Raw genomic sequence first — 16167 nt, forward strand, 5'->3', positions numbered from 1 at the left:
CCACAGAGGCCCTGTTGGTTTGGGTTTTTTTAAAGGGACTTTTTTTTTTGCCTCTTACTCTAGGATGGGGAAGGCCTCAGGACCAAGGCAGGTTCTGGATGCATACTGGATACGGCCTTGAGCCTTCATGTCTACCGGTGGGGCAAATGACAGAGGTGGAAACAACCGCTATTTTATACGTAGCACCCTCATTTTCAGATTAGGCTACATTCTTAGCTAAAAAACGGATTAATGGACATGATTTTATGAGAAGCAATTAAACTATAATCATAGCCTCTGGCAGGGTCAGCAGTCTGGCCACCGCTGCAGCGTGGCAGGGCACGCAGCAGTGCTCCCGTGGGATGAGTCAGCGTACAGGGACCCTTGCAGTCCCAAATCCAGCCCTACAGCCCCGGTGGGACAAAGCAGCCCTCCTGCATGGGGTTTTCCCTGGCTCCAAGGCTCCGTTCTTCCCACTCCTTTGCCGCAGCTCAGCGTTCAGCCGGTTACTCATTAACTCGCTTTACAGCCCAAGCCAAACAGCGACAGCACAGCCCGTGCTGCCCTGCACCTCTGCCAGGCGTGCAACGCCTGGGGCCGCTCCCCGCTCGCCGTGCCAGCTCCCGTGCTGATACAGCTGCTGCCGAGGAACAGCGGGAGCCCTCTCTGTGTCCCCGGTGCCACGGCCGAGAGCCCAGACCCATACCCCTCGCCTCTGCCTCTGGTGGGCACGGCCCGGAGCGGGGGCAAGCCTGCCGCCTCTCTGGCTGCAGGTTTGAGATGGCCCCGGCTGCGGCTCGAGGATCGCGAGTTTGGTTTAAGAAGGGTAGCGACTGGGGAGCACTTGCGGTCCAGGATAGATTTAGGACAAGCGCACACCTCCCAGCCTCTGCTGCCTGGGCCAAGAGAAGCCACAGGCGACAGAGCCACCGCTGTGCGAGCAGCCCGGCCCCGGGTGCCTGGGGCTCGTCGCTCAGAGAGCGGGTGCTGCAGGCAGAGGGGAGGGCAGGAGGATCCCAGGTCTGGGCAGGGGAAGCCGGGCAGCGATGGGTGAAGGATCTCAGCCTGCGGAGCGAGCGCTGAGGGCTTGGTCCCAGGAGACGCAAAGCTGCTCTTGCTGAGGCTCTCCAGGCAAAATCTAATGGGCGCCAGGCAGCTGCAATTCGGGGTGCCCGGGGCTGGTGCAAAACTGGCCGTGCCGCAGGGCTGTGGGCAGGCTGGAATTTGGCCATGCCGGTGTCTGCGAATTAGCATCCAGATCGGTCCCTGTGATCTCCTCTGCAGCTGGCGGGCCCCGAGTTCATGGTCGCGATGCAGGAGATGAGCTGGAAAGCCGGTGACAGCCGCTCCTTGCCGCCTCAGTCCTGGAGCCGCAGGCAGGACACAGTGGGGAGAGACTTGGTGCCTCTGCCAGGGAAACGGCGGCCGTTCCCCAGGCGAAGGAGGACTCTCCTCTTCACGCCTGCGGCCAGCTGGGAGAGCTGCAGCCGCACGTCCTTCTGCCAGCAGGAGTAGAGCAGGGGGTTCAGGAGGGAGTTGCACAGTCCCAGCAGCCAGAGGTAGTTCTCAATGACTTTGTAGGGGAAGCACTCGGAACAGACAGTTTGCACGATGCTGGCGATGAAGAACGGCAACCAGGACAGCGCGAAGCACCCGATGAGCACGGCGACGGTGCGCATGGCCTTCATGTCGCCGGTGGTGCGGGATGGGGGGCAGCCCCCCGCCAGCCCTGCGTGCTCCACCTCCTGGATATGCTGCACGTGCACCGAGGCAATTTTCAGCATGTCGCAGTAAAGATAGATGAAGAGGAAGAGCGCTGGGAAGAAGCCAACGCAGAAGACGGTGAGCATGTAGGTGGGGTGGAAGACCCCGAAGAAGGAGCACTTCTCATGGGCGGAGATCTTCTGAAAGCCCGGCGTGAGGACTGGGAGGAAGCCGATGACGGCAGCAACCAGCCAGAGCCCCACCAAGCGCACCCCGACCCGCAGGCCTGTCACCAGCTGGAAATAGTGGAAAGGCTTCCTGATGGCCAGGTGCCTGTCGCACGCAACCAGAATCAGGGACAGGATAGAGGCAGCGGAAGAGGAGGTCACGAAAGCCATTCTCAGGACGCAGAAGATCTGGGGAGGATAAAAGGGCTGGGAAAACTCATCCTTGACCAGACCCGTGACCGTGAAGCCAACCATGGCATCCGCGACGGCGAGATTAAGGACAAAATAAAGCCCCTTGGAGCCGCTCTTGTGGATGAGGCGAAGGAGAGCGATGGCCACCAGCGCGTTGGCAGTGATGATGAGCGAGGCCAGCACAGCGAGGATGGCTCCCAGGGCTGAGCTAGCCATGGCTGTCCCCCGGGGGCCACAGCCCAAGGACGGCGCGTCCCCAATGCGATTCTAGGGCATCCCTCACCTGGAGCTTCTCGGCACGTACAGCTCAGCAGCCAGGCAGCAGCGAGCGCAGCCCCTCGCTCTCCGGCTGGTGCAGCGAACGCCCCGGGTGTCGTGGCGTCTCTCAGGCTGGGGAGCGGAGCTCGGCTGAGCAGCTGCCTGCCGGCAGGGACCGGTGCGCTCACGGCACCCGCTGTGCCCACGGAGGTCCCTCCCCTCCAGCCCCGTTTCCAGACAACCCTGGAGCAGGGCGGTGAGCAGCGAGCGCCTGGGCGGGAAGCTGCCACCATGGCACACGGGGTGGTGGACATCTCCCAGCCAAGCACCAAGGACCCGAGCGGAGCCGGTGCCCCGCTTGGACACGGGGTGCTGGTAACAGGGAACAAGCGAAGAGAGTTCCCAACGCCCAGCCCCACCGGTACCCCCACAGCTCGCGGGGCTCCTGCGGGGTCACTGCCAGCCCCAGGGCAGCCTCTTCCTGCAGGGACCAAGGGAACAACGCTGATCCCTTGTCGGAGCAGCAGCCATAAAGGCGACGTGGTTATAATGGGGAAAAGTACTGACAAGAGATGCCTGCTAAAATACAGACGGGGAAAACGTCTGCCAGCCTGGGAACCCGGCGCACCCTTGGCAGGCGTGGGTGGGAGCCTGCAGCGCCCGTGGTAAGCGCAGCTGGGAGCCCAGGGCGTCCTCGATAAGCCCAGAACAAAGAAACTGCTATAACCTGCAGGGCAAAGAAACTGCCGTAACCTACCAAGGGGCCTCCTAAGCAAGCAGAAGCCAGGAACAGCTCTTCCAGGAGCTGGTGTCCTCTGCCCACTTACGGATCCACGGAAAAGTAACTGGCTACCTACCCAAAACGAGCCCCTCTCTCTCCGAGAGCTCCCCCCGCGTGAACTTCCCTGCGCGATCCTTCGGACCGCCGGGGACGCCTGGCTGACTCCAGGCTCCGTGACGTGGATCATCTCCAGAGAGAGACTCCATCAGTCATCGATGGACCTCACTCCTGGGAGCAGCTTAATGAACTGTACCATAATACTCTGAATGAAATATCTATACTTGCTATTAATACTAAAAAAAAAAATAAAATTATATATACACACACTTGCTTTACTAATCATAAGTGTATTTACCTTACTAACAATAACTTGTAACAACGAAATTCACGGAAACAAAGCCCCCGCATCCTTGTGCATTACAGAATCCTACGAACCCACTGTCACGTCCTTCACGCTCCCGCAGGGTGGGTAACCCTCGCGGGCTGTGACCGCGACTGCTCCATCCCTTTAAACAAAGTGCCACAAGCCACCTCTCCTGCCTCGTGAGCCGGAAAAAATTCCGAGCTGCCGGGAAACAAGGCAGGTTGAAGCCTTCCTCTGTCAAACAGTAACCCGAGGAGCGCAGGCGGATGGGGAGAGGCCGAGAGCGGGGCCCAGGGCAGGACGTGGGCACCGCAGTGGGGAGGAAAGATGCAGCAGACGTACGAATTGTGGCCACTACGGATGGAGCTGTGGAGCAGGGAAGTCCCTCGGGAACACCCTGGGTCTGCACCGCAGGGTGGCCACGGGAAGGGCTCCGGTGGCCTTTTACACCTCCTCCTCTTTCGTTTGCCCAGGGAGACATTTGGGGAGCCTCAGCCCTGATGGGGGAGAGGGTCCAAACGCCACGGCACGAGATCAGGGTGGAGGGGAGGTTAGCCAGAGAGAGGAGCAGCGGCAGGACAGCTGGGGAGAAAGCACAAATACAAACCGGAGCCGGTGCCTCCCCGTCGGCACACCCCTGCCCCGTCCCACACGTAGCGCGGGGGTAGCTCACCGTGACAGGGCAGTCCTGCTCTGCAGGGGCTCCTCCATCCCACCTCACCAGGACAGAACAGGTATTTGCACAGGACCATCGCCCAGCAGCAGCGATGTCCGAGTTGCGAGACCACAGCTGGTCCGGCAGCCGTCCCTGGCGGCCATTCCTCCTTCCCGCCGTGCCACTTCGTATTGCTACTTCACCATGCCCCTCTGCGGCTCCACACCGCCCGCTTTCCCACTTACAACCCTGAATACTTCAAATCATGACCTTTATTAGACACCAACAGGCATTTCCCTTTTATCCTGCATCACTCTGGCTGCTCTGATGGCTTTCACGAAGGACCTAATCAAAAGCCTTTTGGAAACCCCAACAGACTAGATTACCTCCGGCATCCTGGTCCACACACTCGCTGACTCCTTCAGAAACCTCCCAGCAGATTTGAAGTCTGGATTCCTCCTCTTCCTCATCCAGTGGCCCTTCCAGCACATCGTAGTCATTTATGTCTCAAGCCTTCATTAGAGTTGCTACCGGTGTGGCAAAGACATCGCCGTCACAGGCTGGTAGTTCTCTGAAAACAAACCTTCTTTCGAACCCCGTCCACACTTTTGACACTTCCCTAACGTGAGGAGAACTTTCAATGAGAGGCTACGAGCAAGAGCTTTGGCCTTTTCATCCTCAGGTCCCCCGACAATTTGGGGTGCCGGCCCAGCCCCCTGCTCACGTTCATTGAACACCCTGTCCTGCCACCTCCTCTGCCAATGTTTCAGCTTGAGACCTACCCCCACGCCTGCCCCTCGGAAGCCTCCAACAGAGAAAGCCCGCTGAGCTCTTCCAAGTAAAACCAGACAACCTTCAGCTTGTCTACTAGCGTCTTCGCTTTTTTGAGCGGTCCTTTCATTCCTCGATTGCCCGCCAGCCCCAGGGACTCCCTGGATGGCTTCTCCCTTCTATCTGAAAGAGGGCATGCCCTCAGATTTGGGGTTTTTATCTTGGTAAGTGGATGCCTATGGGCCCTCTTTTGGTTTTGACCTGGTTTACTGCCATTTTTATATTAAATGTATCAGGGACCGTGCATATTTCTACTTCCCACATTTGAGTAGGACTTTGACTGTTTTCAAGGGCGCCTTGAATAGCACCTCCATGCCAGAGTTAAACAGGAATCTTTCTGTGGGTGCACGGGGAAGGTCCCTTCCAGTGTCCGTCTTGGATGGGATATATATTTACCCTATATACTGCAGACTCCAACACTCACGCCTACGCTGCCTTCACAGTGCTTGCGATCGTTTTTCAGCCACTGAAGGTAGCAAGCTGTTAATGGCTCTGGGGCATGAACACGGCCCACGCCGCTGACTGCGGGGCAGCACTGGCTGCAGCAGCTCAGGTACCGCCGTCCTGGGGCGGCAGCAGGATCTGCACCAACACCTAGGTACGCAGACTGCTCGGCTACGCTCTCACACGGTACTTGGCATGGCACAGAAAAGGTTAGAGAGGGAAACACGCAAGCTTCAGCACGTAAGACAAACAGGAGACGTAAGAAAAACTTAAGACGTTTAAGGAGTGCTTCTAGGAAGGACATCCTGAGGCAATGACCCTCCTTAGAAGATGCCAGGTCTCCAGCAGCGCTACCCCCTCGCACAAGCGGTTCCAATGCCGTTTCTGGGTTGGGATTTTGGTTTTTAAAATACCTCGCAAAATACTAATCCACCAGCTGAGAAATCCCGAAGCTGTCACGTCTGCAGAGATCGCAGTTACGTGCGATTTCCCTGCAGTTACTCTTCACAAGGTGAGGCAGAGCGACACGTGGCAACATTTATGACAGCCAGTGCAGCCGAAGCTCAAGTAAGGGACGTCTCCAGGGGCGGGGACAGGCAGGCGGCAGGGCTATCCCCAAAGCCATCCAGGGGAGCTGATCCAACGGGAGGAAGAAGAGGGGGAAGAGCAGCCTCTCGCCAGCACCTTACAGCTGAGAAACGCGAACAGCAAAGTGGCGGTGGGGACGCTCTGCCGGCATCGCCGAGGAGCTCCTCGTAGCAGCCTGAAGAACACGGGCAGATAGCAACTGCAAATACCAAAGAACTGTCAGCGGATCAGTCCAAAAATTAACAGCGGCACCAACATCCCATGGAGCTGCACAGAAGAAATGGCTCCAGAACTAAAGTCACAGGAATGCTGAAGAAAACCAAGAGAATGTAATGAACTGCAGTTAAAATACATCTCTCAAACAGACTCGTATTCATCCACCACGTAAGTATTTATTTACTTTGTAATATTCAGAAATCCTCTTCAAGAGTAAAGCCAGGTGAGGCACATGAACCTCCTCCACTTTCAGTCCACTGTTCCCCATTTCTGGCAGCTTGTAAGTATAGTTTAACTCTGAAAATGATCCTCGCAGCCTGCTGAGCTGTGGCCCTGTAGCAAGACCTCTGTTCAAGGCATGATTTAAGTCCAAGAACTTTTTGGAGTCACCTTCCTTCTGCACGCAGCCGGTACAAGGCAGCTATGCCTTTGTAAAACCAGAGCAAACAATTCTCTCTCACTTGTCCGGGCTGGATTTGGCTGAACACCCCTCATGCAGTTTGCACGGAGAGAATCTCAGCTTACAGCACTCCCAGACAGGAACCGCTGCTGTGTGTCACAAGGGACCTTCATCCAAACTGAAGCCCCCCCATAAAGAGGAAAGGGAGGAGGAACAGAAGAGCTGTTTGCTTTCGTAGCCATACACATTTAAAAAAGAAAAAAAAACAGAAGAGCATGACCAAAATATCTTGCTTGATGTTCTGCTTAGCGCTAGCAATGTCAGAGCCACCATTTTAAAGTAGCGGGACACCCAAGTTCACCTTTAAATCACATTACCTTCCTTTAAAAATAATATAAGCAAAAATAATATAAGCAATAAGGGTAAGAGACTGAGGTTTTGCAAAACTGAGCTGAATGCAACACCATAATTTCTGACACTAACAATTAAACTTAATTTTAGAAACATTTCTATTGTAATGAATCCTAAAGATTGCTTTTATATATATATATATATTTGGGGGAAAAAAAGATATGTATAGTGTGCTGAAAAATAGCTTCTGCTCTCTCCAAGGGCAGACACACCATCTGCTCTGGAATATACCCGCAGTAAATCTGCACAAACACAAGCCATCCAGTCAATAAATAATTTAATGAGGTTACAGTTCTGCAAGAAAACACGACAGCACCCCTTCCCAGCCTCCAGCCTCACCCCGCAGGCACGGCGCAAAAACGCACACGAGCCAAATAACCAACCAGAGCTGCACCAAAAGGCCACTGGAATGCACAGATCTTCACAGAAGATATTGCTTCAGGCCCAGACGCCGGTACGCCGTTCATACTCGCCTCCGTGTCAAAAAACATGCAGCACCTGCCATCAGCCTCCCGGTGATACTTCAGCCAGATCATGCTCCAGGGACCATGCATTTAGGGGAGGGGGAGAGCCCAGACCCACATGTACCAAAACATCAAAACACGGGGATGGTGAAATGAAGAGGAAGGCTGCAGCAAAGCTCTCTGCTGCAAGTCTTGAAGATGACTCTGGTGAAACGAAGCCAGCTGTCAGAACGGAAGGCGCTTCAACTGCTCGTATGTGATAAAAAACTGAAGGGAACGTCAAGGAACCGGGCCAAATACGTAAGGCGGCCGCACCGGGCCTCCCGACATGACCAGGCCATGCCTGGCAAGGCAAGGCAGGTAGAGCATCAGCACAGTACAGCCAAAGACGAACGTGGGGAAGCCCCTCTTCCAGGCAGCAGAAACTGATCTGCACAGGTAGAAGAGAGAGCTGTGGGACAAGAGCCACCAGGAGAGGGAAGAGACTGACCCAGAAGCTAACTGGCCCAGGCTTGCCTAGACCATTGAGAAAGGGAGGTGGCTCTAACCCCAGACCGGGACTTCTTTAAAATAAATGATGCACGCCATTTCAGAGGGCAAGAAGGATCTAGCAGAGCAACGCAGCAGCGCTGGTTCTGCAGAGCAGGTCAGCACCCGTCTCAGAGCAGCAGAACGTTCCCCAGGCTTCCCTCACGGAACAGGAGCCGATCCAGAAACCGCAGCACCTCCAGGAGCTCAGGCCAAAGGGAAAGTCTCAAGCCAAGCGCTCGAGAGTGCTCACTCTACAGGAAACCACCCGTGCTGCTGCACTGGAAGTCCCTACAGCTGGCCACCTACAGAGCTCTTAGAAGCAGCGGTCACAACCAGTGGCATTTTTTGGCGCTCGAACCAGCAGCAGCCATGTCACAGCTTATGTCTGTCCAAGCAGGACAGGGAGTCCGCTTTGGGCTGCCGCAGGGAAGACAAAGAGGTGCCCCGTCAAGGCGTCTGCTCTGCACTTCCCTTTACAGCTTGGTTTTCCCCTCCCTGTCCATACCCATGACCTCCCAGCAGCTCACTGAAGGATACAATGATGTTCCAGGGACCGAGCCGAAGCCAGTTGGGCCAGAAACCTTTATAGAGTGCAAAGAAGCCCTCGCTCTTCCATGTCTGGGAGGAGAGAAGAACAGATCAATTATGAGGCGCACCACGTCCATGCTCTGCCCATCTCCCTCGTGCCATGTGTGATATAATGGACCTGTACGGCTGCTGCAGTACGCAGACAGGCCAGTGGAGATGCAGTTAAGTTGTGTGAAGTGTCACTTACAGTATAAGAACCTAATCGAACTGCATCACTGACAAAGCTTTTTCCCAGAAGGCTGGGAGGACGCTCAAGCTGATGGCGACCTCAGGAAAAGTGACTCCAGGCCCTTCTCTGGTTTGTCTGAAACACTCACTGACAAGCGCATTCTGTCGCTGTAGAATCTAACCGCTCGTATCAGTGGCGTGTGGTGCTGGAATCCGGCCAGCCTCCTGAAGCCGGGGATCTGCCCACCTCTCTCGCCTCCTTACCTTCACGAGGCCATCCAGAGTGCCCTTATAGAGCTCCGTGCTGCCCACTATGGCCCGCTGGTTCATCATCCGTGTCCGCACCACGTCCACAGGGTTGGAGGCAATGGCCCCAGCCAGCCCACAGGTAAAACTGGAACTATATACACACCAAAACAGGAGAGAGGAACAGCTCTGAACACAGCCATCCCGGCTCAGACAGGCCTTGACATAAGCACAAGAGAATATCTTTCACTGGATTTTATGAAAGGCATTTAGCAGTAACTATTAGCTGCACTACCTGTTCCCACCCAGAAAAGAGGCAGAGGCAGGAACCAGACCACCTCAGGTCCCCAGAGAGCTAGGGGAAGGGAAACGCTCAGCTTTGTCTAACCAAGACCCTCGTCAGAGCCCACTGCTGGGTCTCCACAGGGGAGGCCTGCAGTCCAGCAAGCGTCTCCGGGTGCTGTCAAGGTGACACAGACCTGAAGGCAGCCTCTTGGAAGCGCACATCCTTCTCACCAGAGCAAACATTTCTTCGGGGCGGGGAAGGAGGGAGGAAGACCAAAGGCAGCAAGAGGGAGCATGCAGCTGCCAGTCTCCTCCCTCCACGTATGGTCTAGTGCTCGTCACCTTCAGCCCACAGCAGGCAAACCCAACAGAAGCACTGCAGCACCTCCAGCTAAAGTGTCTGCCAGAAGAATAGGAAAACGTAGGTGAAAAAAGACTTTGGGAGGTCTCTAACCCACCCCCTGCTCAGAGCAGGCTGACTTCCAAACTTGGTCAGGTTGCTCAGGGTCTCGTCAGCTTTGCAAGTCTCTGTTCATCTCACAAAGCTCTTACAGCGATGGCTGCAAGCTGACAGCGTCTGTACAGATGAGGACCTGGGACTGGAGCAGCTCTTTCAGCTGACTGCTACAGGTAGTCACACACCCTTGTTCACACCAGGGCACAGACATGGAGCAACAGCATTTCTGGTCATCAGCGAGCTGAAAACAAGCTGACATTCCACATCACCAAAGGATTTCTGCCAGGCTCCTTCTCCAGGGAGGTCCCTCTGGGTATTCGGAGCTGCTCCACTCGACATAGCAGATCTCTCAGAAGCACCAAGCCTGTTTGCTGCAGCTCCAGAGCACTTGCTCTATAAACAGGTCTCACTCCAAATCCCACCTTGCTCCTCTGCTACACACACCCCTGCCAAGCCTGGAGAGTGCAGCGGCTGCAGCAAATACTCACACGAAGTGGGCAAAGATGGTGTCACCCATCAGGCCTGACAGAATTAAGTGCTTCTTGGTGATGTCGTAGACTGGCAGTTCCACCCCGACCACGATGGCGGCTCTCTGAGCTGTTGGCACAACACCCTGCAGAGCACAAACGTCGGTCACAAGCGCAAACCACTGCCTGGGGACTGCAGCTGGTGTAACATCTCCCCCCAGCTTCCTCTCAGGGGCCTCTTGCTGACAATCTGCCTTGTATCCTCCTTGCCCTATTCTGGCAGCTGTAGCTCTTCAGGTAGACCCGCTCACTGTCTCCCAACTTTACTCCAAAGCTAAGGAGGATTCCTCCACCCTGGCAGCACTACGCCAGCTAGATTAACTACACACTGCTTCTCTCCTCCCAGCCACTAGCACACAGGAATCGGGCTATAATCCACTCGTCTTCCCCCACTGAACAGTACCCACCGATTTCAATACCAGAAAAGATTCCACACCACAAGAGCAGCGGCTGTTTAAGGAGCCAGGTGGGGCTCCAGGTCCTCCTTGCTACCTAACAGCAGGAGAGTCTGCTTTGTTAAGGTTTTTGACTTAGCAGATTTTAGCGTATTAAAAGAGTTGCTGCCGGCAGGACACTGATCTGGGAACTGGCAAGACAATTACTGGCACAACTACGAGCTTAGGTAAGGGGAAGCAGCTACCTTCTGTCTGAGAAATATCCCAGCAAACCCCTCATCAGGAACCGGATAAAAACACGTGCAAATTTTTACTGGCTTGCAGAACAAGGAGAACACGGCAGCAATTCAGAGTTGGGCCGTTTCACAGGAACTGTAACACCATCCAAGTAATTCAGGGAGACCCATGGTGTCATGGGAGAGCTCCCTGGTCACTGGGACTGGGAGCGACCCTTCAGTGTGGCCGCATTATGAGCCAGCCCATCAGGACAGCCAGCTTTCTCACCACACAAAAACAAAGCAACTGTAAGAAGTAAAAGTACTTCTCAGGTTTATGGCTCCTGCTGTCCCCATCCCACTGTGCTAATGCGGCGCCTGACAGTCTCCTCCTGGGTTCCTACTGAACCCAATCCCGGCACAGCCAGCTCAAACATCCCCGCAAGATGAATGCCAGAACCGGTGAGCACAAGCGTCTTTGCCTCAACGTGAGGGAAGACTGGAGGGAGGAGGCAGTGGTGGTCCCAGACCAGAGAGCAGCGAGACTAGCTTGATCACTGGTAGCTACCTCGAGACTGATCTGTCTCTGCACCGTGTCCTGTCTGCAGCACACATCAGCAACACAGAGGTTTTAATTTCTTTTCCAGTCTCTCTTCCCCTCTTGTGTGTCTTTGTCTAGAGAGCAGAAATAATCTCAAAGTAAATATTATGTCAACACTGGCAGCTGATTGACTCCTCCTCCCCTTCCCACACAGGACACCGCAACAGCTATCTTTCTGTAAAAGACTTCAGTGACCATCAAGAGGGAGAAGTCAGACTGTTGCCTGGAAAAAAGCATTGGGATTCTGCAGTTCCCATACCTGACCCTGTGACTCGGCAGACTGCTGGATAACTGAGCGTATGAAGACTTGTAACGGAAGGCCAAAGTCAGGTTCTCTAACAAAAGCCAAAGAACCACTGCTAAAATCCAAGCAGTAAGGCTTGAGCACTGGTAACTCTGATCTGCCTTCAAGCCCCAGAGCCTTACATCACCAGCTTCCCCAAAAGCCACCACTCTGTCCTACTCTTTGTGTGCACAGAGGGCAAGTTTCAAGGGGTCTAAGACTGGGTAGGCAGGGACGCAGGGCAAATTTGTCCCTCTGGAGTATCGGAAAGTTACTGTGCATCATTAGCTAAGGTTACGTGGAAGAATTCCTCTTCCTCCACGTGAGGAGGTGCTCAGCCGCTCATATTCAGAGGTAGGGACACTGCCCTGCTCACTGCGTGCAGGGTCACATCCAACTGACTCCAGGATACACCGGGCTGAGCATCCTTCCTAAGGCAGACCACGGAGAGGATCCAGCCCCAAATGCTGGTCCATTCAAGGGACACTCACGTATCTGAAACTTTACGCACACCAGCTTCAGTCCTGGAAACCAGGTCTGCCTGGCCCAGCGCTGATGCCCCCATAGCACAGACCCAATCTCCACCACGGACGTGCTTCTGTTTGTCCGGTAACCAGAAGCAGAACTTTGCTACTACCCTTGGTTCACAGTTCTCTTCAAGAGCTGCACCTGGGTGTAGCAAACGAGCTGAGGAAGCTGTTAGTTCTGCTCCTCGCGGGGGGTTCCAGCAGCTGGTGCTCACCCTCCAGAGGCCTCGGGTGCCCTCCTGCTGGTAGATGTCGATGAAGCTGCCAATCATGCCACCCTGGAATAAACTGCCTTGAGCCTGCATTCGAATCTGAAAGAGATGCGAAGAGTCAGCGGGAGGACACCAGCGCCTGCCTGGGAGGGCAGAGATACCCTTTCCTGGCAGAAAGAACGACAGAGCAACTCAGAGCAGACACCGCTATCCCCGTGGTGCCCTCTCCCTGCAAACCATGCAGCAAATGCTGACGGCAGGCAAGGAGCAGGGAGAGCAAGGGGGTGGAAGCACAGTTGCAAAACTGAGACAAGACAGAGAAGTGACGGGCAAGGCCTTCCCGCTCTGAAAGCAGTCTGAGAAGGTTGATCTACACAGGGAGAAGCGTGGGAAAGTTCTCCAGGCTCTCTTTGCTCAGAGCAGAGCTACCTTGACCCCAGTAACCCCGCAGCAGGGAATGGAGGGGACCAGGCAGTCCCCGCCGGACTCTGGTCTCTCCACGTAACAGGCAGGACTTCACAGCAGCGGCAGCAAAGCACAGCACAGCGGCCAAAGGGAAAGGAGCCGAGAAGGTCTGATGAATAGCTGGCTACTGCCCCACTCACCCAGTTAAGATAACACAGCCTCCACCCTTGCTGTAACAGACTTCATGATCTTTAAGAGCCGCATTTTTTAAAAAAAACTGTTTATTGCTCTGGGCTTCTGTTCCCATTCATTAAAAACCCAAATTAGCAGAACCGATGCCAGCAGTGGCTCAGAGACCACCTTCAGTGCAGCTGGGAGAGATGCATCTTCACTGGAAAGCCGCAGCTTCTACACGTCAAACCACAGCCAGCCAGGAGCTGTCTCTGGCCACGGACACTTCTTACCTTCAGCACATCTGTCGGATTGGCAATTGCAGAGGAGATCACTCCTGAAACCACTCCGCAGATTACATTGATTAGCAACGTTTCATCTGCAATCAAGAAAAGAAAGTCAGAGCCTAAAGATCTAAAGAGAAGGTGCGCTGATTGTACTGAACAAGCGAGAAGCTCTGGGAAGAGCAGAGAAGCTCAGTTCGGAAATCACATGAAGTTGCACGAGCAGAGGCTGGCCAGCTACCATCAGCTCATGGCAGATCTGTCCCCACACCTGCCAGAGACAGAAAGCAGGAGCTGAAACACTCAGCAACACGCTCTCAGAGAGAAGCGGGTCTTACTGATGAGTCTAGCTGATCAGACAAGGAAAAGACTGTGAGACGTGAAAATTTTTGAACAATTATCTGAGATTTCAGTGTCCAGTGATGCATTTCTCGTGATGGAGACAAGCCAAGACAGAGGGAGACAGAGAGGGACAACCCAACACTTCTCAAGGCAACCTGATACCAATTCGTTTTGATCTGGAGCCCCAGCTGGCCGCGCTCAGAATATGCAGCCACCTCGAGAAAACAGAGACTAGGCGACCCAGGCAGAGAAAGTTAGATGCAATTAGTTCCGGGGGACGGGTGGAATAATCCAAGACTTCCAGGCCCAGTATTAGGGTGATGGTTACGGTGGGAAAAGGCACAGCCCTTTGCCGGTACTGACCACAGCACTTCCCAGAGGAGACCAGGCCACTGGCTGCCCCAGGCCTGTAGGGAGACAAACATTCAGACAACGGTACTCACAACTGGAAATGCTGCAACAGCAAGCGAGGAGAGACGTGCGGCCCAGCGTACGCGCACAGAACCACGCACAGGGAGAGGTGTTACGGGAGAACAGAGCAGCCCCTGGAAAGAAGCTCTAGTGCGCTGCGCTTCCCAGTCCTCTCGCTGGCCTGCTGACCGGCCCGGACCGCCCATCCCGCTTTCCCAGGTCGGAATGGCATTACAATATTCACTCGTGTCACACCAGGGTTTAAAACCGCGCGTGCAGATCTTGGCGCTCCTTCGGCGAGCACGTACCAGACTTGTACTGCTCCACTCTCTAGGTAGGAGCTGCACAGGGCCTCATTACCAGAGGTGCACGGGTCAAAAGCGTTACCCGGTAGCCCGTCTCTGCGGCTGGAGCCAAAGCTAGAGAGCTGGACAGTACAATTTCTATCCAGATGTGCTGCGTTCAGGCACAAGGACTCAAAGGCTCCAGCAGGAAGACAGGAGAGACTCGCTACTGAAGCCTTCAATCCATGTAACGCATCTGATGTACAGATGGGACGTGCTGTCTTCCCTGAGAGATGAGCCTAGGGCAACGATACCTTCTTTTTTTGGCTCTGACGTTGCAAAACAGAGATAAAGGCTGGGGAAGGGACAGACCTGGCGGGAGGGGGAGGTGTCTCGCTAGGCACTGTGGGCAGCGCCAAGCACAGCGAGATTCACATCTGTACTGAAACCTATCCTTGCTATCACCGTACAAACAGAACCAGAGCGTGAAGGAACAGGCAGTCCGTTTCTGTGGGAATCTATAGGTGGGAAGGACAGAGAAAGGAACGAGCAAAACCGCACAGCAGAGAGCGCATGAGGTTTCACACTGTACCGACACGTTTACTGACACCGACCTTCCATGCGGTCGACAAACAGCCGCTTCAAACTCTGGTAAATGCCGATCTTTATGGTGCCGTAAGATGCCTGTCTCAGCAACGCCGGGGCGATCCTGAGTGGGGGGGGGGGAACAAACGAAACCGTTGAACCCTGCCAGGGTGCTGGTCCTCTCCTTGCAAGCCCAGCCCAAGTCACTCCCCGTCAGCCCCCCCAAACTGCAAGGGGCAGAGCTTGGGCCCGGCACGTCCCCCACTGCGGCTCAGCCCCCCCCGAGAAGCGCAGCTCCGTCAGACACCCAGGGTAACAACCCCGGGCACCTGAGAAACAACTCGAATTGCCCCCACGCACCCTCCAGCGCAGCAGGCCGGCACCCACCCAGCCCCTGGCTTTGCCGGGCAAATCCTCGCTCCCCACCTCCGGAAAACCGGAGGGAGGGGGGGGTCTCCAGGGTGCACGGCAGCACCGCTGCCCCGGCTCCCTGCGGGGCTCAGGGCTGGGAATCCCGGGGGGGCTCGCAGCGGGGTGCAGGCAGCGGAGTGGTTCCGTGGCAGTAGGGGGGGCCGGGGGAGGAGGGGGGAGGGGGAGGACCGGGGGGAGGACCGGGGCGGGGGGGGGGGGTCCCGTCCCGCCCGGCGCTTACCCCGAGTAGAGAGCGCGGCCGCCCTCCTCACGGCAGATACGGAAGAGGGCGTGGAACATGCCGCGGTACCGGACCTCACGGAACCGGGCATCGGCGCTCTGGCCCTGCACCTGCAGGCGCGTCTTGGTGAGGTCCACGGGGAAGGTGCCTGCGGGGAGAACGGCCGTCAGCGCCCCGCCGGTCCGCGTCCGGCTCCCCGTTCGCCCCGTCCCCCCCCCCCCGCCGCCGCCTCACCGAACTCGGCCACGATGGAGGCGAGCCCGCCGTACACGAAGGGTTTCCAGTTCAGCGCGGACATGGCATGGCGGAGCGGGGCCGGCGGCGCACCGGGCCGGACACCTGCCTGGCAGCCGCGCTCCGACCCGGAACCGGAAACGTAGGGCGCAGGGAGGGGGCAGGCGGGGCGGTAACGGCGGCGGCGGCGGCGAGCGCCCCCTGCCGGCCCCGCCCCGGCGGAGCGCAAGGAGCCGCAGGCAGAGGGCAT

The 16167-nt window shown here is 55.9% G+C and overlaps 2 protein-coding genes across 3 annotated transcripts; both read right to left on the bottom strand.

Moving 5' to 3' along the window:
- Window positions 1–1337: 1337 nt before the first annotated feature.
- On the bottom strand, window positions 1338–2318 carry GPR119 (G protein-coupled receptor 119). Its single transcript, XM_050901865.1, has one exon. It carries the CDS (start codon window positions 2316–2318, stop codon window positions 1338–1340), a length of 981 nt encoding a protein of 326 aa, XP_050757822.1.
- A 4992-nt stretch (window positions 2319–7310) lies between these two features.
- On the bottom strand, window positions 7311–15981 carry SLC25A14 (solute carrier family 25 member 14). Of its 2 annotated transcripts, XM_050901867.1 has the most exons (9): window positions 15918–15981; window positions 15684–15831; window positions 15061–15155; window positions 13419–13504; window positions 12553–12648; window positions 10278–10402; window positions 9066–9201; window positions 8583–8663; window positions 7311–7781 (listed from the first exon to the last, which is right to left on the bottom strand). In XM_050901867.1, the coding sequence occupies exons 1-9, from the start codon at window positions 15979–15981 to the stop codon at window positions 7740–7742; spliced, it is 873 nt and encodes a 290-aa protein (XP_050757824.1). In that variant the 3' UTR covers window positions 7311–7739. The 2 variants fall into 2 exon arrangements, with proteins under 2 accessions (XP_050757824.1, XP_050757823.1); XM_050901866.1 differs by lacking the exons at window positions 7311–7781; window positions 8583–8663 and adding an exon at window positions 9527–9732 and having other exon boundaries at window positions 9072–9201.
- Window positions 15982–16167: the final 186 nt, after the last annotated feature.

Source organism: Gymnogyps californianus, chromosome 9 (assembly GCF_018139145.2).
Source record: "Gymnogyps californianus isolate 813 chromosome 9, ASM1813914v2, whole genome shotgun sequence".
NCBI lineage: Eukaryota > Metazoa > Chordata > Aves > Accipitriformes > Cathartidae > Gymnogyps > Gymnogyps californianus.